We start from the raw sequence: 17,587 nt of genomic DNA on the forward strand, positions 1-17,587 counted from the left end.
GATTCCTCTACTTGTTATTTCTAATCCCAGGAGCCTGAAAAAAAAAACCCTGATACATTTGTGCATTTACCAATCACACAGCTCCCAGCTCCCTCAACCAAGAGTATCGCCCATCTAGAAACTGATCATTTTTATTTTTTAAAAAACATTTAATTTTATTTTTTTCCATCTCCTGCCTACCCCTTGCTTTGCCTAGAGATACTGTTTTACATGCTACTGTAGCAGCACTTACCTAATTTTCCTCTTTTTGTGTACTAAGTGAGGCATGGAGATTACACAAGGTTTTCCGAACGTTCTCAAAACCCAGTATTTTGCTTCACATGCACTGCTCTCTTTGATGTCTGCAGACTAAAGAGCATTTTTGGAAAATGCAAGACCACAGCCCTGGGCTTTGCTTTGCCTGCTTTCTTTAGACTCCTTATAATGAGCATGCTAAGTCACAATTATAACTACAGCTATAAGAACAAAATCTAGCCATAGCTTCCCTATTCTTGAAGTGCAGCCATGGCAGTTCCATACATTTTCCATATACTCTTTTTTTTTAATTGTTAAAAACTGTGGCACTGTGGGGACACAGCAATACAGCGTGGAGTCTAAGATATTTTCATGCTGCACAGTCATTATGCCACATTGATCTTTACTAAGGAAATTACACCAACAGTTTCATTTCATAAACTAAATTTATAAAATCTTTAGTATAATTCTCTGTTTTCCAGACAAATTAATCCAAGCCTTATCTAGTTACTCCCACTAAAGAGCTCTTACCTCTGCTGATTCTAACTCTTCATTGCTAGAAGCCTGGCTGATGCTCTTCCTCTCACCACCAAAAATGGCATCTTTAACAATTAGCCAATCACTACATCTGCTAAACTGGGTCATCAGGGATCTGATGAGCAGCTTACAATATGTCTCTGCTTTTTAAAGACTGATGTAAATGTAGGAAACATGCCAGCAAGCAAGGATGCATTTTCTGGCTGGGTATGTACTGATTTCCATAGCAGCTAAATAGATCAAGCGGTTCAGCCAGCTCGTACCGGTGTTAGACAAACAGCACATGGTACCAAGATTACATCTTTAGAGCTGCAAGAGTCTCATCTTGCACCAAAGCAAGTCCCATGTCCTCAGCACAAAGGTGGGTTTCGCTCACACAAGGTGAGAATTTATACTGGGAAGTCATCATTCCTCCATAGGGCTACATTCTCTGGGGTTTAACGCTTGTTTGGTTTGAATAGATGTAATGTTTTTCAAAAAGCTGTACGATTTTTTTTCTTCCCAGTTTTAGTATAACCAATGACTAGAAAAATTAAATATGTTCTAGTTGTTATTTTGACCCTGAAATCATTAGAGATTCAAGTGGAAAGGATGGAAGTGTAGGCAGAGCATGTCCAGGAAAGCTCAATATTCTGAAATGGTGAGCAGAAGCAAAGATGATGACAAATAGGTGACTGCATAAATTGTTTTTCCTCCCATTTCAGAAACCTGGTAGTTTTATATAGGTGTCCTGATCTCAAGAGCAAGAAGATCTGGTGGCCAATCAGCTATACAGGAGAGCAAATACTCAGCACCAAGCCAGTGCATTATTTGCAAGTGAAACATGCTAAGCGTGCAAATGCTGAAGATCAGGTATGAGATGCATTAAGTAGAAACAGAACCAGCAGTTCTGGAGGACGTGGAGTAGCAGCAGAAGCAAACGAGAGCATGTTGGATTAGTGTAATAAGGGCATCACAAGAAAGAATTTGAATGTGTTGGTAAAGCCATAGGAGCCACTGCTTGCCTGAACCCGGTCTGATTAGTTAGTGCTACTGATTCCTTGTGTTCATTAGGATTAATGTTCCTAAAACACATTAGCACAATGAAATTACCAAAAATACACTTTGAATCCAAGGAAACTAAAATCCTTCTGGCAAAAGGCCTAGGAAGTCCAAAGCTAGAGTGAGCAGCAAATACCAGGTTACATGTAGCAGAGAAGACAGCCCCATCACACTCCCTGCTTCTGCCAAGGATATACTTCAGGCAGACAATGGAACTCAGTCATTATAAAATTCATAATTTCAAGAAAATTTAAGAGAGAAAAATACCAGCAACAATATTTCATAAAATGGAAGTTCTAAAATAGCTCATAGCCATGCCTTCTCCCCTCAGAGTGCTGGAGATCTCCCTTTTCAGTCTCCTGTGACACATTCTCTATTGACAAGTCCGTTTGTTTACTAGTGATGGAGTTTGTTTGCATCTTCCTTTACCACTCCAAACATTCCCAACCAAGCTCTGTAGTCCTCAAACTGATCTAAAGTGGCTTAACATCTAGGCACTGTGCACACTCTACTATGGACGTGAGATACCTGCATCCTGTTACCACCCTTAGCTGTTCACATCATCTAAACGTAGGTATTAAATATTAATGGCTTGTCTAGACTAGAAAACTAGTACAATTTTAAAACAGAATTACAAACACACAGCATAAAAGGACAGATCAGAATTAAAAATAATTATTTGTTTAATACCACTTCTTCTCAAAGCCTCAAACTCTGCTTTAGGGAAGGACATAGAAACACAGGCAGAGCAAGGATACCACATCAGTCTGCTAAAGCAGCATATTGCAAGATCTTTGTTTGCTGGACAACTGGCTTTTTTTTGTTTTCTTGAGTTTTCTTACAGCTACCCAGGAGAATGGCATCATTAGCAAACTCCAGAAACCTACAGACCAAAACAGAACTTGTGAAATCACAAGCTTGGATCTTCTTCAACCAGAAACCAAGCTGAGTACCTGCTCTACAGCAGTCATGGCTGTTAAGAGAGACAAAGACTCTTGGTGAAAGAGTAACTATTCCTGAATGTGAAGTCAGACCTGTGTAGGCAGAGTCTTCCTGAAGTTGGTAGTATAGATCCTGCCCACACAACTTCAGCTGCCGGGCAAGGGCCCAGAGTCAATTCAGGCAAAACTCAGATTGCCCAAGTCTGTCTATGAAATTATTATAAAGGAAAAACATAAGGCAACGATGAACACTTCATCTGAAGTTTGAAAAATCTGCTATCAAAAAAAGACTGTGCTCCCAGAACCGAGGCTTTATACACTACACTAGCTAATGAGCTGGTTCCCAGGAAGGTAGCTTTAACAGAACAATAACTCACAAAAATATATCAGTGATCAAGTTGCAAAATAAAGCTGGCAGCAGTCTGGATATACCAGCAGCATATAGAAGACACTACTTCAACTCTCATTTCTACCCCAACCCATTGTTTTAACATGCATTACAAAACAGGTTTTAATTATACTTTCTTGAGAAAACTCTAGCACACCTAAATATAACATGCAACAGGTCCAAAAAGGGCTTCTAAAACCAGATCAGGCACCATCATCTTACTTATTACCATAGCCACAGTATAAAGGGGGAAAAGAAAGTATACACAGATTTTCCAGAAAATAAAAATATGCATGTGTTGGGCCTGGGCCTCCTTTCAAGCAGAACTCTTAAGTGCTTGGCATTCCTTCAGGAAGAAAACAAGCATACTTCTGGGCTAAGCCATTTGGCCATGAAGGTGATCGTAGCACAGCTTTCTTTTGGGACCACTTGTATATGCACTGATCTTGGTAATGCTGCATGTCCATCAAAATGCTTTTTGCCTGTTACACGAAACACAAAAAGGTGTCCATGTCCAGATGCAGAATTTCAACATCAAAGAGGAGAATTTTTCTCTTGGTAGTTTAGACATTACATGACAGCCACGCTGCCTTTCTATATTCCTTTGGGGGCGGTGGAGAAAGGGGAAACAAAAAGAATAGAGTGGAGGCAGTTTTCCTTTGCTACAGAGGCCGCTAGATTTATCAGCTAGTTCCAGAACCTCAGTCAGAGGAAAGCTTTGCCCATTTTGTCTCTCATACTCCCACTTGGTTTTCCACTTAACAAGCAACAGCAGTTCAATTAGCTGATCCTTAAGGGGACAACAGGGAGATCCAAAAAAGAAAGACTTGACACTTCTATGAAATACAGCAGCTTAAGCCTGAGCATTTCTACAGATCTATAATAAGCCTACAAAAATTAAGGTTAATTCCTTAATTAAAGAACTATCTTCCTAAGAATAAATATTATTAAAAGTCACCAGATGGTAGCATCAGAGATACTCTCACCAAGTATTTTTAATTGAATCAATCACAAACTAGGGCTGGACCGCACTGGTGACTTCCCCCATAGTGTAAGTATAGTTACACCGTTATCTCAGCCCCACCAGCGAGCTGCTGCATGGCAGCCACAGGGCCACTGGTGACGCCACACATATTCCCAGCCTATCCCAACAAACGCTCACAGGATAAACCACTTTCACCAAGACTTTGAGCTAACAAGTTTTACCTCGCCTTTGCCTGGGGCGAGGGGAACACATGATCAACTATTGCAGAGCATTTCAATATGTGGCCATGTCTTACTCATCTAACTGAATGCTTGCTCCCTAACGGAGATGGTTTTGGTATGGATTTTCCTCCCCACTTCGCCTGCCAGCTTATCAAATTGCTTCCATGTGACAAACTTAAAATAGAAAAAGGTACTAGTTCCAAGTTGAAGAGTGTCCGCACAATAAATTACGCTAGTATCGACTTAAATGTATCACTATCTTAAGAGCAGTAGGGCTTCCCAGCTACACAAACAAAAGCAGGATTTAGGGAAAAGGTTTTCTCAAGCGGTATTTTGTTCTTCTGACACAGGAGCAAAGACTTTCCCTGCCAACTTGGTTCAACCAGGACAGCAGAGCAGCTGCCCACACACTGTAACCATGCAAGCAAGCGACAAAACATGTCAAAAACATTAAAATAAACTCTTAATCGAATGGAAGTAAAAGAGAAATAAACAGGCCGCACAGTGTACGTGAGATAGCTGGGTCTGAGACTGCATTACTGGCAGGAACTGAGGAATTTGAGAACATCACGCAGGCAGGACCTTTAGCTGCCACAAGAGCAGCTCACCAAATACATTTCAGGACATCGCTGGAAACAGTTCCAGTGTGGCAGTATACACAGTGTGACACCTTCAGTATAAATCTGCAAAGACAATGTAATGACAGGAGAATGACTTCTGTTCATTGATTTCTGCAAGCCTCAGTTAAAAATCTCACCCTTCTGCTAAATTTCAGATAATGAATCCTTCTTTTCCCCCGTTCCCATTAAAAAAAGTTAATCCAAAACTCAGGCAGCTCCAAAGAGATTCAAGAGCAAAATACCAGAAGTGCTGCAGTTAAGAGTTCAGTGCATTTGCTGAGTGCACAGAAAGGATCCAGAAATAGCACGTAGAGCTGAGGTTTGGCAAGAACAACACAGTTTAGCGTGTCTGACTTTCCTCTTTCAGGCTAAATGAATGGTGACAGCAGCAAGTCATTCTTCAATGTAGGGGGTGACCCCAGGGACTACTCTTGTTGGGGCAGAGGTGCTAGTTATTGCTGTGTCCCTCCTCCAGTGATTTTAGTGGAGAACTAGAAGGCTGTGGTGGAGAACAGAAAAGGTATGCTGAGGTTATGCCAGCTCTTAGGCAAGAAGTAGCCTTCACATCACTTTCTGCCTCAGACTAAGACAAACACAGTAAAAGGCAGAAAACCCCTAGATTTTCTTTGGTTAGTTTGTTTTGAAGCCTATCTATTTCTGAAAAAGCAGGAGCGATCAAAATTCTGGAGATCTTTTCATTGTCACAGAGTCCCAAGACATAGGCACAGAGGTCTGCTATGGGCACATAAGCTAACTGCAACCCACGCTTCTCCCCAGCAGCCAAGAGGACAGGATCAAGCCTGACATGGCTCAGTCCAAAACCCATTCCTGTAGGTGAGCTTCAGCTCCCAGCAAGTTCTAAAACAAGCCACAGCACCTGAAATCCCTGAACCACCACCACCAAGGGCTTTTATGGTTGCACCATCTACACGATCAAGATACCGGCTCTTTTCAGCAGTTTTCTGTGACCTCTACAAAATCAATCACACGTGTTCATTCGCCTTAATTTCCCACTATCTGCATCCTGTCCCAAAACCAGGAAGCCATGAAGATGGTTTCCTGGCTTCCAGGAAAAACCTTATCTCTGTTTTCTATCACTGTCAAGAAATCTTCACCGAAGACTTAGCTCACTTTCTCCACACATGTCTCCAGTTACTCTGCAGCAGGGCTACGCTCACTTCGTAACAACAGGACTACCAATGCAAAGTTTAACTGCAACCTCTCTGCATTATTGGCTTGGATATCAGCAGCACTCGAACTTCAGCCTCTATGGCTTTGTGGGTCTCTTAGCATGAATTTAAAAGAACCACTTATCTCAGGCTAGAGATTTGTGCGTAGGCCAGAGTTAAAGTAGGGCAGTGCTTAAGCTGCATCTCATTGTAATGAAGCAAAAGCTGCAACTTCAAGCTCTGAAGGGGCACAGCAGGCACACCTCCTGCAACTGCTCTGAATCAGACAGCTTCTGAGAAACTTGTGTGAACCCTTAAAATCTAATACAGCTCAACAGTCTGTGACTGAGCTGCTTTAGTGGGCAGGTCAACCTTCAGCATCCTCTTTCAAGTACGTTACTGGGTCTTTAGTATGGTCCCGGGAATGAGACCCTTTCCTGCAACACAGGAATGAGGTAGATATGCAGACCCTCCAGGAAGGAAACTTCAGAGTGGCAGATTGCCAAAGGCATCTCTGGGCAAAATGAAGAAAAAATGTCACCACCACCCAACTGCCCCAAATTGCCTGCACTAGAACAGGAAAATATGCCATCAGGAAGAAAACAAAGAAATCGACAGCCACACAACAAAATCCCCATCCTTTCTGCACATTCTGTTCCTGGCTTGCCTTCTTTACAATTATGGGACAGATCTAGTAACAGCCCCTAGAAATTCAGCTGTCATATTTTGATAGATCACTGATTGCCCACATAGATCTAACTACCCTGGCCAGTCCACGTGCCTAAAACTTCACCTGGGCCCAGTCATTCCTCAGCCTTCCCCCACCAGAGGTCTAGAGAGTGGAAGCAAGAGTAATGCTAGGATGATCAGATGTTTTTTGGAGCCACCAGGGACACAGCACAGGGACAAGAAGAAGGGAAACAGCTGCTCTAGAGCTAGAGACAACAGAATGCTTAAAAACCTTTAGAAATAATTAAACGAACTAATGAGCCATAGCTGGCAAAGGAACCACAGGTGGAAGAAGATACAATGCCTCAGCGGGGGGAGAGGTGAAGAAAGGGAGAAGTTCTCCCACGTTGGGGCAAAGAGGGACCAAGTTAGCAGCTCCACAGCGGAGCTGTGGCAAGGAGGACAGAGAGAAAGGGGCATACCAAGAGAAGAGGCAATTTATTCTGGAGTTTCAGGGCTGGAATAAGCAGTAGAAGATGAACAAAAGAGGACATCTGTGGTGGATCCGATCAGGAGACAGGGGTGGGATGGCAATGCCACAGGGTTTGTTATGTTACTGGGTTTGTTTGTTTTAAAAGGAAGTTAATAGAAAAACACCAGCAGCTTAAAACACTCCAAGCATACAGCCTGCCACTCCTCCTAGGTTATGACAAAAACTCCTGCCCCATAACGAGAAGGGCTCCTTGGGATGCAGCAGCCCTCCGACTCTTCACCCCCAGCTGGGGGGCGGAGGGGGTTCCCATATCAGCGGCTCGGCAGCACGGAGCTCCCCGTGCTGGCTACGGCCGCCTGCCCGATTCAGACCTGTAATCTCTCTCGACTTTGATTTAATGCAGCAATTACTGGTAATGTGGTTTGAAGGAGATAAATGCCCAGTACAGGGCTGGCTGGCACCGATGCTCATTCCGCTCATGATGCGAGAACAGTTTTAATTAAAATCCCCTTTATGATAAAGGAACTGCTTGACTGGATGTTTCTGTGCAGCCCTGATACGGAGCCTTCTCCAAAGCGGATTAGAAATCAAAGTTCCCCCCCTTCTCGCTACTGGCAACACACAAAAATAGGGAACACAGTCACCGTGTCACCCCTCTGCAATTTCCTTAACCCTAGAACTGCTGGGAAAATGCCCGAGTTTGCTTAAAAGCCATTGCTACCTCTTGTCATGGCTCTAAGTATCTTCCAAAAACTACACACGAGGGCTTAATTAGAATAAACACATCTATAGAGCTGATCCTGCATGATCCAAAACAGTTTTCCCCTCTGTCTGGTTTAAAAGGGAATCAGCTTGGCTACTTCTATGGCAAACCCATCCCTACAGCCTGCATTCTGGCAAGGAGGCAAATCAGACCCGTGGTGCTCTGGCAAGACAGTAGGAAGTCGGGATATGGCTGAAAGACTGGAAAAGCAGAAGCCCTGCTGGGTGAGGCAGAGCAGCATGGACAGGGAACAGGAAGGAGCAGCACTGCAAGATAAAGGCATAAAATTTGGCAGAGCAGTCAGGATACCAGCACAGACATGTTCCAGAAGTGATCTGTCAGCTCTTGATCGAGTTACAGCAAATGTAGGTGCAATTTTGGGTTGGTTTTCTTCTTTACAGTATAGGAAATACCAGAGATGAATACATTAAGCACAGCTAGGTTCTATTATTACAAGTGCCAGGAGCAGATTGTCACAGTGAGAAATTGGCCATGTGCATTACACAGAAAAGGCAGAGCTGGGTTTGGAGGCCTGCAGACAGTGCAATGTGAAGATAAAGAGCCTCAAGTCTGAATGCACATTATTCCTCTCTTTAAGCCATGAAACACCCGTAAACATAAAATGGCTGATTTAAGCAACTGGATTTCCCTCTAACCTTCAGAATCTATCTGTGGACCATGGGACTTACCCAAGCCTTGTGCCAAGACACCGGGCCCCCGCCACCACCACCTTTTCAGCGCATTTGCCTCATCACTATAGAAGTGATCCATAGTCCTTGACATTGTCTTCTCCTCCAAAGCCCTCAATGCCAGAGTCAATGGGATTGTTTGAAAAATTCTCTTTCTTTACAGTAAGAAAGCAATTTGAAAGTGGCTCCCATGTTCCACGATTCCCCACCCCCTTCAAACAGCATAATATCAAACGAGAGGGTGGGGGAGAAAAAAAGGAAAATCCTGACAAAGTGGCAGACACCAGAACACCAGGCTGATGTGGCACCACCGTAATGGTGAAACCAGCCTTCTGGAGCAACTTGCTCATCAACAGGATAAGCAAAGGTTAAAAACACCAGCTCAGGGGCAGCAACATGAAGATTTAATGCAGTTTTGCTGGTCCACCAGGGAAAAAAAAATGAAACCAAAACCAGCCTGGTATAATTAACAAGATTAAAGGGGGATTTAGGATCAGGACAGAAAAGCAATGGGCCAGATTGATCCTTACAGGATTAAAGCTGGAATCCTACTAAGAGTCCAGTGGTTGAGAGATCAACGCAACGTAATGAGATTACACCAACATCAGCTTTTGTTTTTACACAACCAAACCCCCAGCACCCATGCTTTTACCACTTCAGATAAGCAGCAGAGAAGTTGACTGATACCTACAGACAATCGGTGTGCAGGTTGGTCACGCACTTCTCCCTTCAGCCCTCTCACAGTAGAAGAGCAATAGGTACTGCTGCTTTCAGAAAAAAGGGGCAAAAAAAAAAAAAATGTTGTTTACAACAAACTGCAAACAGCCAAGAAAGCTGAGGATTTACCAAAGTCCAGGTTAAATTAACTGGTATCAAGTGTGATGGGATCACACCAGGATTGATGGACAGGAAAGCCAGGACAGCCCCAGCTGCATTCAGACATGCTGCCGATGGGCAATTGGATTTTGATATTGTCTCTTGCTGGCAGGGAACAAAGGACGCAGTATACTCTATGGAATATATCATCAAACACATTTAAGACAAATTGTCGCATGTCCCCGTTGCACAATAATATCCAAGAATTACAAAAGTGAGAAAAGCCTCTTTCAGCACGTATCATTTGCATTACAGCTGGTGCAACACATGCAGACCAGCTGCACCTCTATTCCCCTGCCCCAAATTTTCCAAAGCTTGCCGGTAATTTGAGTTGAGGGTGGGGAAGAGGGAAACAGGACAAGGCACTCTGTTCTTTCTAGATATGTAAACTATTTTTAAATGTTTTTATTCTTGTAGGAGAGAAAAACATGCATGTTTAAATGAGAGGGTATCCATGACCACCCTGCTCAGCTGAAGATGAAGGGGTGTTTATTGGACACCTGTTTGCAACAGCTAAACAGCTGCATTGGAGAGCAACACTCCCCATGCAAGGAAAAAGCGTTAAAGCATCTCATATTTCTACAGCACTTCTTGAGTTCTGAAGATGTTTAAAAACTGCAGTTAGACATACGCTATATACACTCCAGCAAAGTTTTTGCTGCAGAAAAAAAATTTCCCTAATACTAAAATTTTAAAATGCAGATACTACCCATTTTTCAAAAGATGCCACAATCAATAGCCTCACCTATGCTGAATGTGCTTCCCCTTTTCAGCTGGCTGGACCAAAAAGAAGTAGTTAGCATTCAGTGCTCCTCCTCACTCAAGCAGCAGCCAAAATCTCAGTGTAATAAATTGGAGTGGGGGGGAAACAGCTGAAACTACTGCTGGATCCAACAGGCCTTTGGATCCAACTGCTTTGCAGTTTACTGAGATGGTCCTGATGGAGCTACATACCCCACTTATGCTGCCAAATAGGCTTTACCACCTTCCTGAGAGACGCTTCAACTTTACTCACAAGGGTTCTCCATCCAAAAGGTACATTATGGATGCAAGTAGACATCACCGTAGTGATTGAGGGTGGGATGAAAAAAAGAGGCGGTTACAATGGAAAATGTTAAAAAATAGCAACAGGCAGATCACACTGCTCATTTTCTATTTTCTAGCTAAGCATACATATTTGAATTTCAGCATTTTTCTGCAAATAAACTTTTTTCAATGCTAGATGATTTATAAGTTATAAAAAACAAAGTACAGAGGAGCGTTCCAGTGTTCTATGCCAGCTCCTTAAAGCACGATGAATAATAATCCCTAAGAATATCTAAAAAAAAATTGTCATCTGGTCAAAATATTTTCACTTCACTGTTGTGTTAATGTCCAAGATTCAATTAGAGCATTGTGTGTGGGACAGCATGTTTAATGTGAGGCAGGAGAAAAACTAACTGCCTTTGCCCTGGATTCGACTACAGACCCAAGAACCATCTGGTAAAAAATCAGCCAGAGCATTGTGCAGGCAGTGTATTAGTCATGAGACACAGGACTCTGAGAACAATGAAACCTAAATTTAAGGGACAGACGAAGGAAACTTAATTACTTGTTTAAGCTTCTTCACAGCTTTGAGGAATCTTTAACACTTTCAGCAAAAAAATTTAGCACCGGAGGGCATAAAGAACATCCTCAATTGATTTCTTAATTTTCTGCAAGCCTGTTTTCACTTCCAGCATGGAACTGTCTGCGCTGGTCCATCAGCACAGCCTGCCTCTCCAACGCACGGCCGCAGGATGCATCATATAGTCCTTGATATGGAGTAACATCCAAAGCCACGGTATTGTAGATACAGACAGGAGATCCTCCTCCAAACTGGCAACTCCCTGAAGAAAACATTTTGTCTGACCCCATAACCTGACTCAAACTCCTGCTTTACCCAGTAGCCCTTGCTAAAGGATGAAGGGATCTCTTCCAGTTAGGCATGCACACATACACAGTTGATACCCTAAGTGACTGCTTAGAGCTGTGGCAAAGCAGCTATCCAAATTGAGATCCACTCAAAGACCTTTCCTATACCATGACCATAAACTCAGGGGTTAGGACAAGGCTAAAAGTACTGGCACTGCTGGAATTAAGATCTGCAAACAAGCACCATGCACCACGGTAGGTGCAGGAAACAGGCATTCAGTTTCGAATCACTATTATCTGCACTCTTCCCCAAGCTTTCAGCTGGAAACCAGGAAGGCTGAGGTTTATTCTCTTCTTACTCCCTTACAGTTTATTCTCTTCCTTCCAAGATAAACAGGCTGTTTTGTGAAAAACTAACTTAAACAGAACCTCATACCAGTCTCCCAAGACTTGGACAGGCTTATAGCAAACAGAGTCCCCTGTGCTCATCACTGTTTCGACAGGTGGGAATACAGCAGTCAGCCAGAAGAGCCACTGGAGAAATTCACACTGACTCAGCCAGCTCACACCCCTCTAATTCTTCTGTTTAGACTCATCAGGGAAGAAAATTCCTCAACATAATGGCAATGTATTAGGCACTGATTTTACTTGGTTTTACATTAATCACATGCATCCTGATCCCGAATCTCCCTTCTCTGAAGACAGTGCCTTAATTTGAAATGCTTTCTCTTCTTGAACTGCACTGGGCTTTCTTGTCTCAGTAGTGACCTTGGCATCTTCCAGGATTATAGGCTTGCAGAACAGAGAACTGGAAAAGATCACCTGGATTATCAATTCTAGTCCTCTAACAATACATGTGGTCACTTAATGTAGTCTCTTTCATAAACTCTTCTTTCTATTTCCAAAATCTCCAAAGCCTGTATAAAACCCTAGATGCAAACAGATGCAAGTTGCTTTGTCACACTAACCCCCAAGGGTACGCAATGCAGACATCCCCAAACCAGCTGTGCACAGAGCAGTGCGTGCGGGTGTGGAAGCAATATAACCATGCTCACGAGGTGCTGCACCTAAACTAATAAACCTTATCAAGCAGCAGAACTCATTATCTCAGTTGTAGTGCTGGACAAACACAACTACATTACTTCTGGATTCAGGCTGCTACATATGCATGCCACAGTACGGCACCGCGGGCACTTGCAGGCTGGGGAATCAATTTACGGGCTACTAGCTTGGGTATTTTTGCATGAGCTCCATTTTGTGATTTTCCAGGGCTTACCGGCTCCACAGCAAGAATCCAAAATTGGCGTTTGTATTAACACAAAGTGCCTTTTACCATATTCACAGCGATTCACCCAGACATGACCTTTCATGTGCATTCAGGAAAACCTTCCTGTACCCTCACAGCCACAGTCTCCCAGAGACTATCACATCTCAACCTCTTTAAGCATTGACCACACCATGTGTGCGCCTCTTGCACACATCAACTGTGTGCTCTCCATCCAGTCAAAGCTTGATGGCTGATGTGTTTATTTGCCATTCCTACCAAACAGGTTCCAGCCAAAGATCCACAGGCACAGCCAGACTTCCCAGGCAATAGCTGCCACAGGCTTGGCACTAGAACAGAGCAGGGAGGCAGTTTTCCCTGGATAGCCACTTGCTTTGCTGCTATCAAATGCATGCTTTGAAAACCACGCTATAATGACCATACTTTCCATGGCAGTAGCTACCTCTCATGAAAAAAAACCCAAACAAATAACAGAAAAACATCGCATGAGGAAAAGCATGTTGCAAAGACCCAAGTTTGGCAGCAGAGTTGGGTTTCCAGCCCCTTGGTGGCAAAGCTGATGAGCTCGGAGCCTAGAGGGAAAAATTCTTCCAGTGAATGCAGAGAGGCTTTTAAGTGTCAAAAAAGCAAGTAAAAGGCAGGTCAGGAAGAAAACCAACAAAAAAATATTTCAAAACTAGCTTGGCAAGCTTACTAGCACTATTCTTGCTTGTATGGTAGGTAATTAGTAGGTCTAGGTAAGATCTTCACTTTCACAGGGCTCTAGAGAAAGCAATCATTTCTAGTTGCAATAGGCAGCCAGCCCTCTCACAAACACTCAGCATGTACTCTGTACATGGCTGCGAGAAATGAGGAAATTATCTATACCCACTATAATCTGAGATCACAGCGATGAATCCAGTGCTTTCCTACCAGAAGCCTAGCAACAGCATGGACTTCCCCTACCTTGGTCCCTCCTGCCTTTGATAGTTTCAGCTGCCTTTGAGCACAGGAGAAGGATGGTTGATAAATTGCTTGCTAGGGCTGCTGCCCCTTCCTTTCAACCTTTCTTGTAACAACAGACCTCCAACAAGGCAACATTCATACATGCAACTCTCAGAACACATCATGCTCTTTAGAAAATACTTGGAATGAAATGGCTCTAGATTATATCTTATGACTCACAGTACACAAAGATTCATCTGCTCATAAATGAAAAAATAGGGCTTTCTCTTCCAGAAAAGGGTTGAACACTTTTCCCACACTCAAACCACTCTGCTCCTGGCTGTTCCACCTGCCCCAGTGTTGTCAGTACAGCCCTCCCTCCGAGCAAAGACCCAAGACCCTCTAGCCTTCAAAGACCCAAGACCCTCTAGACTTCGTAGCCCAAATTACCCCATGTTCCATCCAGAGAACTGATGACTAGGAGCCCTGGGGCAATTCAGGAGTCCAGACAGCTGCGGGCAAATGGGTAGGAGTGGGAAAAGAGGTAGATTTAGATGGTAGATTTACATGCTGCCCTATGAACAAAATACTCGTCTGCAAAAAAAGAGAACTCCTATATGCACCTCCTATTTTTAAGGCAAAGTACCCACCCTGAGTTTCAATACTGATGATCGGATGCATGCACTCGAGTTAATTTGAACATCAGAAAGACTATCATACTGTCTCTGCTTCAGAAAGACTTTATACAACTGCATCCTACACAATAAAAATGTTAAGATAAATAGTCTCTCTTGATATTTAATGGTACAGCTAGTCTGCCGCCTTCACTTCCCTCACAATGCCAAGCATTAGGTCACGATGAAAGATATTTTAAGTTTCCCACTCTCTAGCTCTCCACAGCCCACAATCCCCTGCAGTCTACAAGGCCCTCATTTAAGAGTATCCTGCAATGAGTTTCACCTGAGGGAATACAGTTCAGCAAGCAGGAATGTCAGCCTGAACCAAGGCTACACCACCACTTCATTTCAGAGTCATAATTAGGGACTGTGATGTTGAAGATAGCCTGTACTTTTGGGTTCAGTATCCATGCCATACTACAGCTGCCGAGGAAGACAAGTTCTCTTTATTTTATTATTTGTGAAATGTGACAACATTCAATATTAAACAATCTCTTCAAATAAGGCAATTCTGTAGCGTGCACCCCTGAGGGGGGGGGGAGAAACATTATGGTTGCTGTGGGATCCATAATTCGGGATTTCAGGACTTGCATATTTAAAACCTCAAATTTAACGTTGCATTAGTGTAGCTTCATGCACTGAATTAAGGAATGACTCAGTACAAATCTCCATGCATCTGCTGAAGTCCTGACGATCCAAGGGCAAGAGGCACGGAACAGAAAAAAAGACAGCACAGGGAACAAGGAGGAAATGGGGGAGAACCTGTGAGCAAGGAAGCAAGAAATCGTCACAGCAAACCCCACACCAAACCAGATCTGCCACTCAGGGCTCCTTGTTCTCACTGCTAAAGGTTATGTAGCCCACCAGGACAAAAAGGGTTTAAAGCAGAAACAAAATGAGCATGGAGGAAAAGGTTCCTGAAAGGACTGAGGAGGGGAAGATTTCCTGAAGAACAGGGTAACCTGTACCAAGAGGGTAAAGATCATATCCAGATAGTACAAATTCACTAATTTTTTTTAATTATCATGGCATGATGCCCAGATGATGCCCTTAAAACCCCTTCAGCAATTCAGGCATTTCGCACTTATTTTCCCCACTCCTCTAAAGTTTAAATGCGATGCAAGCACAGAAACAGTGCTGCCCAAAGTTTAAGGTGCAAGGAAAAACAGCAACCCATGGAGGGGTACCAGTCTTTGTCCATCGGCAAGCGTTGCAAAACTCAACCCTCTTCTCTTAAGAATCCAGGACAGTGCTTCACCTCTTGGGCTGAAGCTCATCTTCATGCAGGCTAATACCTCCAGTTTATACTGGAGTGCTCACACACTCCTTGCCAGCGGGAGGAGGCAAAACAGCAGGGCAACTCTCAACTCTCCTCAGCTCCCACACTCACCGGCATCCTCCACGTTTCAGCCAGGTAAGAAACATCTCCATTGTTTACTGCTTATCTAAAATCAGCAGCAGCACGGCTGAGGTACTTCTCCTCTTACCCCACCCACAAACCAAGCACAAATCGTAGCTGAGCCGTGGAGCCTGCCCAACCTTTCTCACTAAAAACCAGCACCCTGGGTCGGGGTCTGACATGGCAGGCTGCGGCGGGGGAAGAGCGGAGAAGGTAGATGTACGTGCCTGCCAGCAGGGCCTGTTGGACGAAACCAAGCAAGTGTGCATACCCCAGTGCAGAATCAGGTTACCCTGCAACAAAGATAGCGTGTGTATGTGCAAAGGAGGGAAGTCAAATCCTTCTGCCTGGGTTCCAAGGCTCGCTTTGTTGCTAAAATAAACCAGTATTTGTTCCTGAGTGATGGGGAGCCGGACTCTAAAAGCAGCAGCAGTGAGAGCCCCCACTTTCAGAGTTATGAACAGACTTTAAAAAAAAAAAAAAAAAAAAAAAAACAACAAAAAACCCCCCCACAACACTCCAACAAACAAAAACTTGGAAACTCATTACTCTTCACCTTGTATTATCCAGGTAAGGAACCCCAGAGCAACTGCTGATCTCAAGGGTGCCCACGAGCAGGCAAAACTACATATAGAATATGACTGAGCAGCCTAAGAGCTGACTGCTCCAGAGGAAATTCCAGTCCTTGCTCAAAGCCTGGAAATATATAAGCTTTTATATATGCTTTTACTTTGCTTGCTGGATCTATGTAACACTTAACACATGTTTTTCCTGACATTATTTTCCATACTCCACCAGAAACCCAAGTAACCATGCCACTTCTGGAAAAACAACCTCACATCCAACTTTTGTCAAAACAGTTTCTCCCCCACACACCCCCAAAGCCCCAAATTGCAAAACTATCTATTCCCTCCCTGTTCCTCTCTTAACCTTCAGTAGCTACAAATCCCTTTCAGCAATACACCTCCACGACCTGGGATGTCTCTCAGCAACACCAAAATCCCATAAAGCAAACGCACATGGGAACAGTTTATGCATTAAAAAAAAAAAATATATATATATATATATATATACAGGTCTCTCAGATGGCAGACAGCAAGCTGCATTATACCAAAAACTTTGTCTCTGAGGCACCTGCCCAAAACCATTCTCGCCAAAGGAACTTACGACCACAGGAAAAGCCTGCTCGATACCCAGTTAATAGTACTCGCTCCAAATATTAATTTTTACAAGGGAAAACTACAGCCCACTGTGCGTAGAGGCTGCAGAGAGCTAAGCCCAGCAATGAAGGCCACTCACATTAGTGCTGAGTCCTTCAGCTTTCCATTCCTTATATGTGCAAAGTGTGCAAGCCCTCACACACGCTTCTCTACTCACCCAGAGGTACATCATGTTAGCCTGGGTCCTTCAAACCCAGCAGTGAGATGATCCGGCAACACAAAAGGCACTTCAGTAACACTGTCGAGATGGAGGTTGTTTGAGAGTTTTTTGGGGGGGAGTTGGTTTTGGGGTTTTTTTTTAAAGAAAAAAAAAAAACAGACGCCTCAGTTTGAGGCTTAGAAATCGTCTCGCCTCCTCCACCCCCCTCCTCCAGCTCTGGCTGCTCTGCGCTCCTCTCTCGCACTTAATCTCTCCCTGGGAGTTCCCAGCCCCGTGTGTCTGTACTGGCGTGCACAGCACACACTCTGCATTCGCCTCCAGGGAATTTCTCTCTGTCATTCTGCTTCTAAAAACACAATCTCGGCCTCACAAGATTCTTGCAAGAGGCAGGGATGGGTGGGGT

General features: G+C 43.7%; 1 protein-coding gene across 8 annotated transcripts in view; it reads right to left on the reverse strand.

Annotated features, from left to right (window-relative positions):
* Nucleotides 1-17,587, reverse strand: part of RBFOX2 (RNA binding fox-1 homolog 2) — a 176,068-nt gene that overhangs the window by 97,028 nt on the left and 61,453 nt on the right. Inside the window, exon 1 of one of the 8 annotated variants that reach the window (XM_080392919.1) lies at nt 766-11,583. The exons of the other annotated variants lie outside the window; for them this stretch is intronic. Within the exon in view, the coding sequence (XP_080249045.1) occupies nt 766-879 (114 nt within the window). The 5' untranslated portion in view covers nt 880-11,583. Of the gene's footprint in view, nt 1-765; nt 11,584-17,587 lie in introns of those variants that run through there. 8 annotated transcript variants of the gene reach the window in all.

Source organism: Falco punctatus, assembly GCF_963210335.1.
Source record: "Falco punctatus genome assembly, chromosome: 6".
Taxonomy (NCBI): Eukaryota; Metazoa; Chordata; class Aves; order Falconiformes; family Falconidae; genus Falco; species Falco punctatus.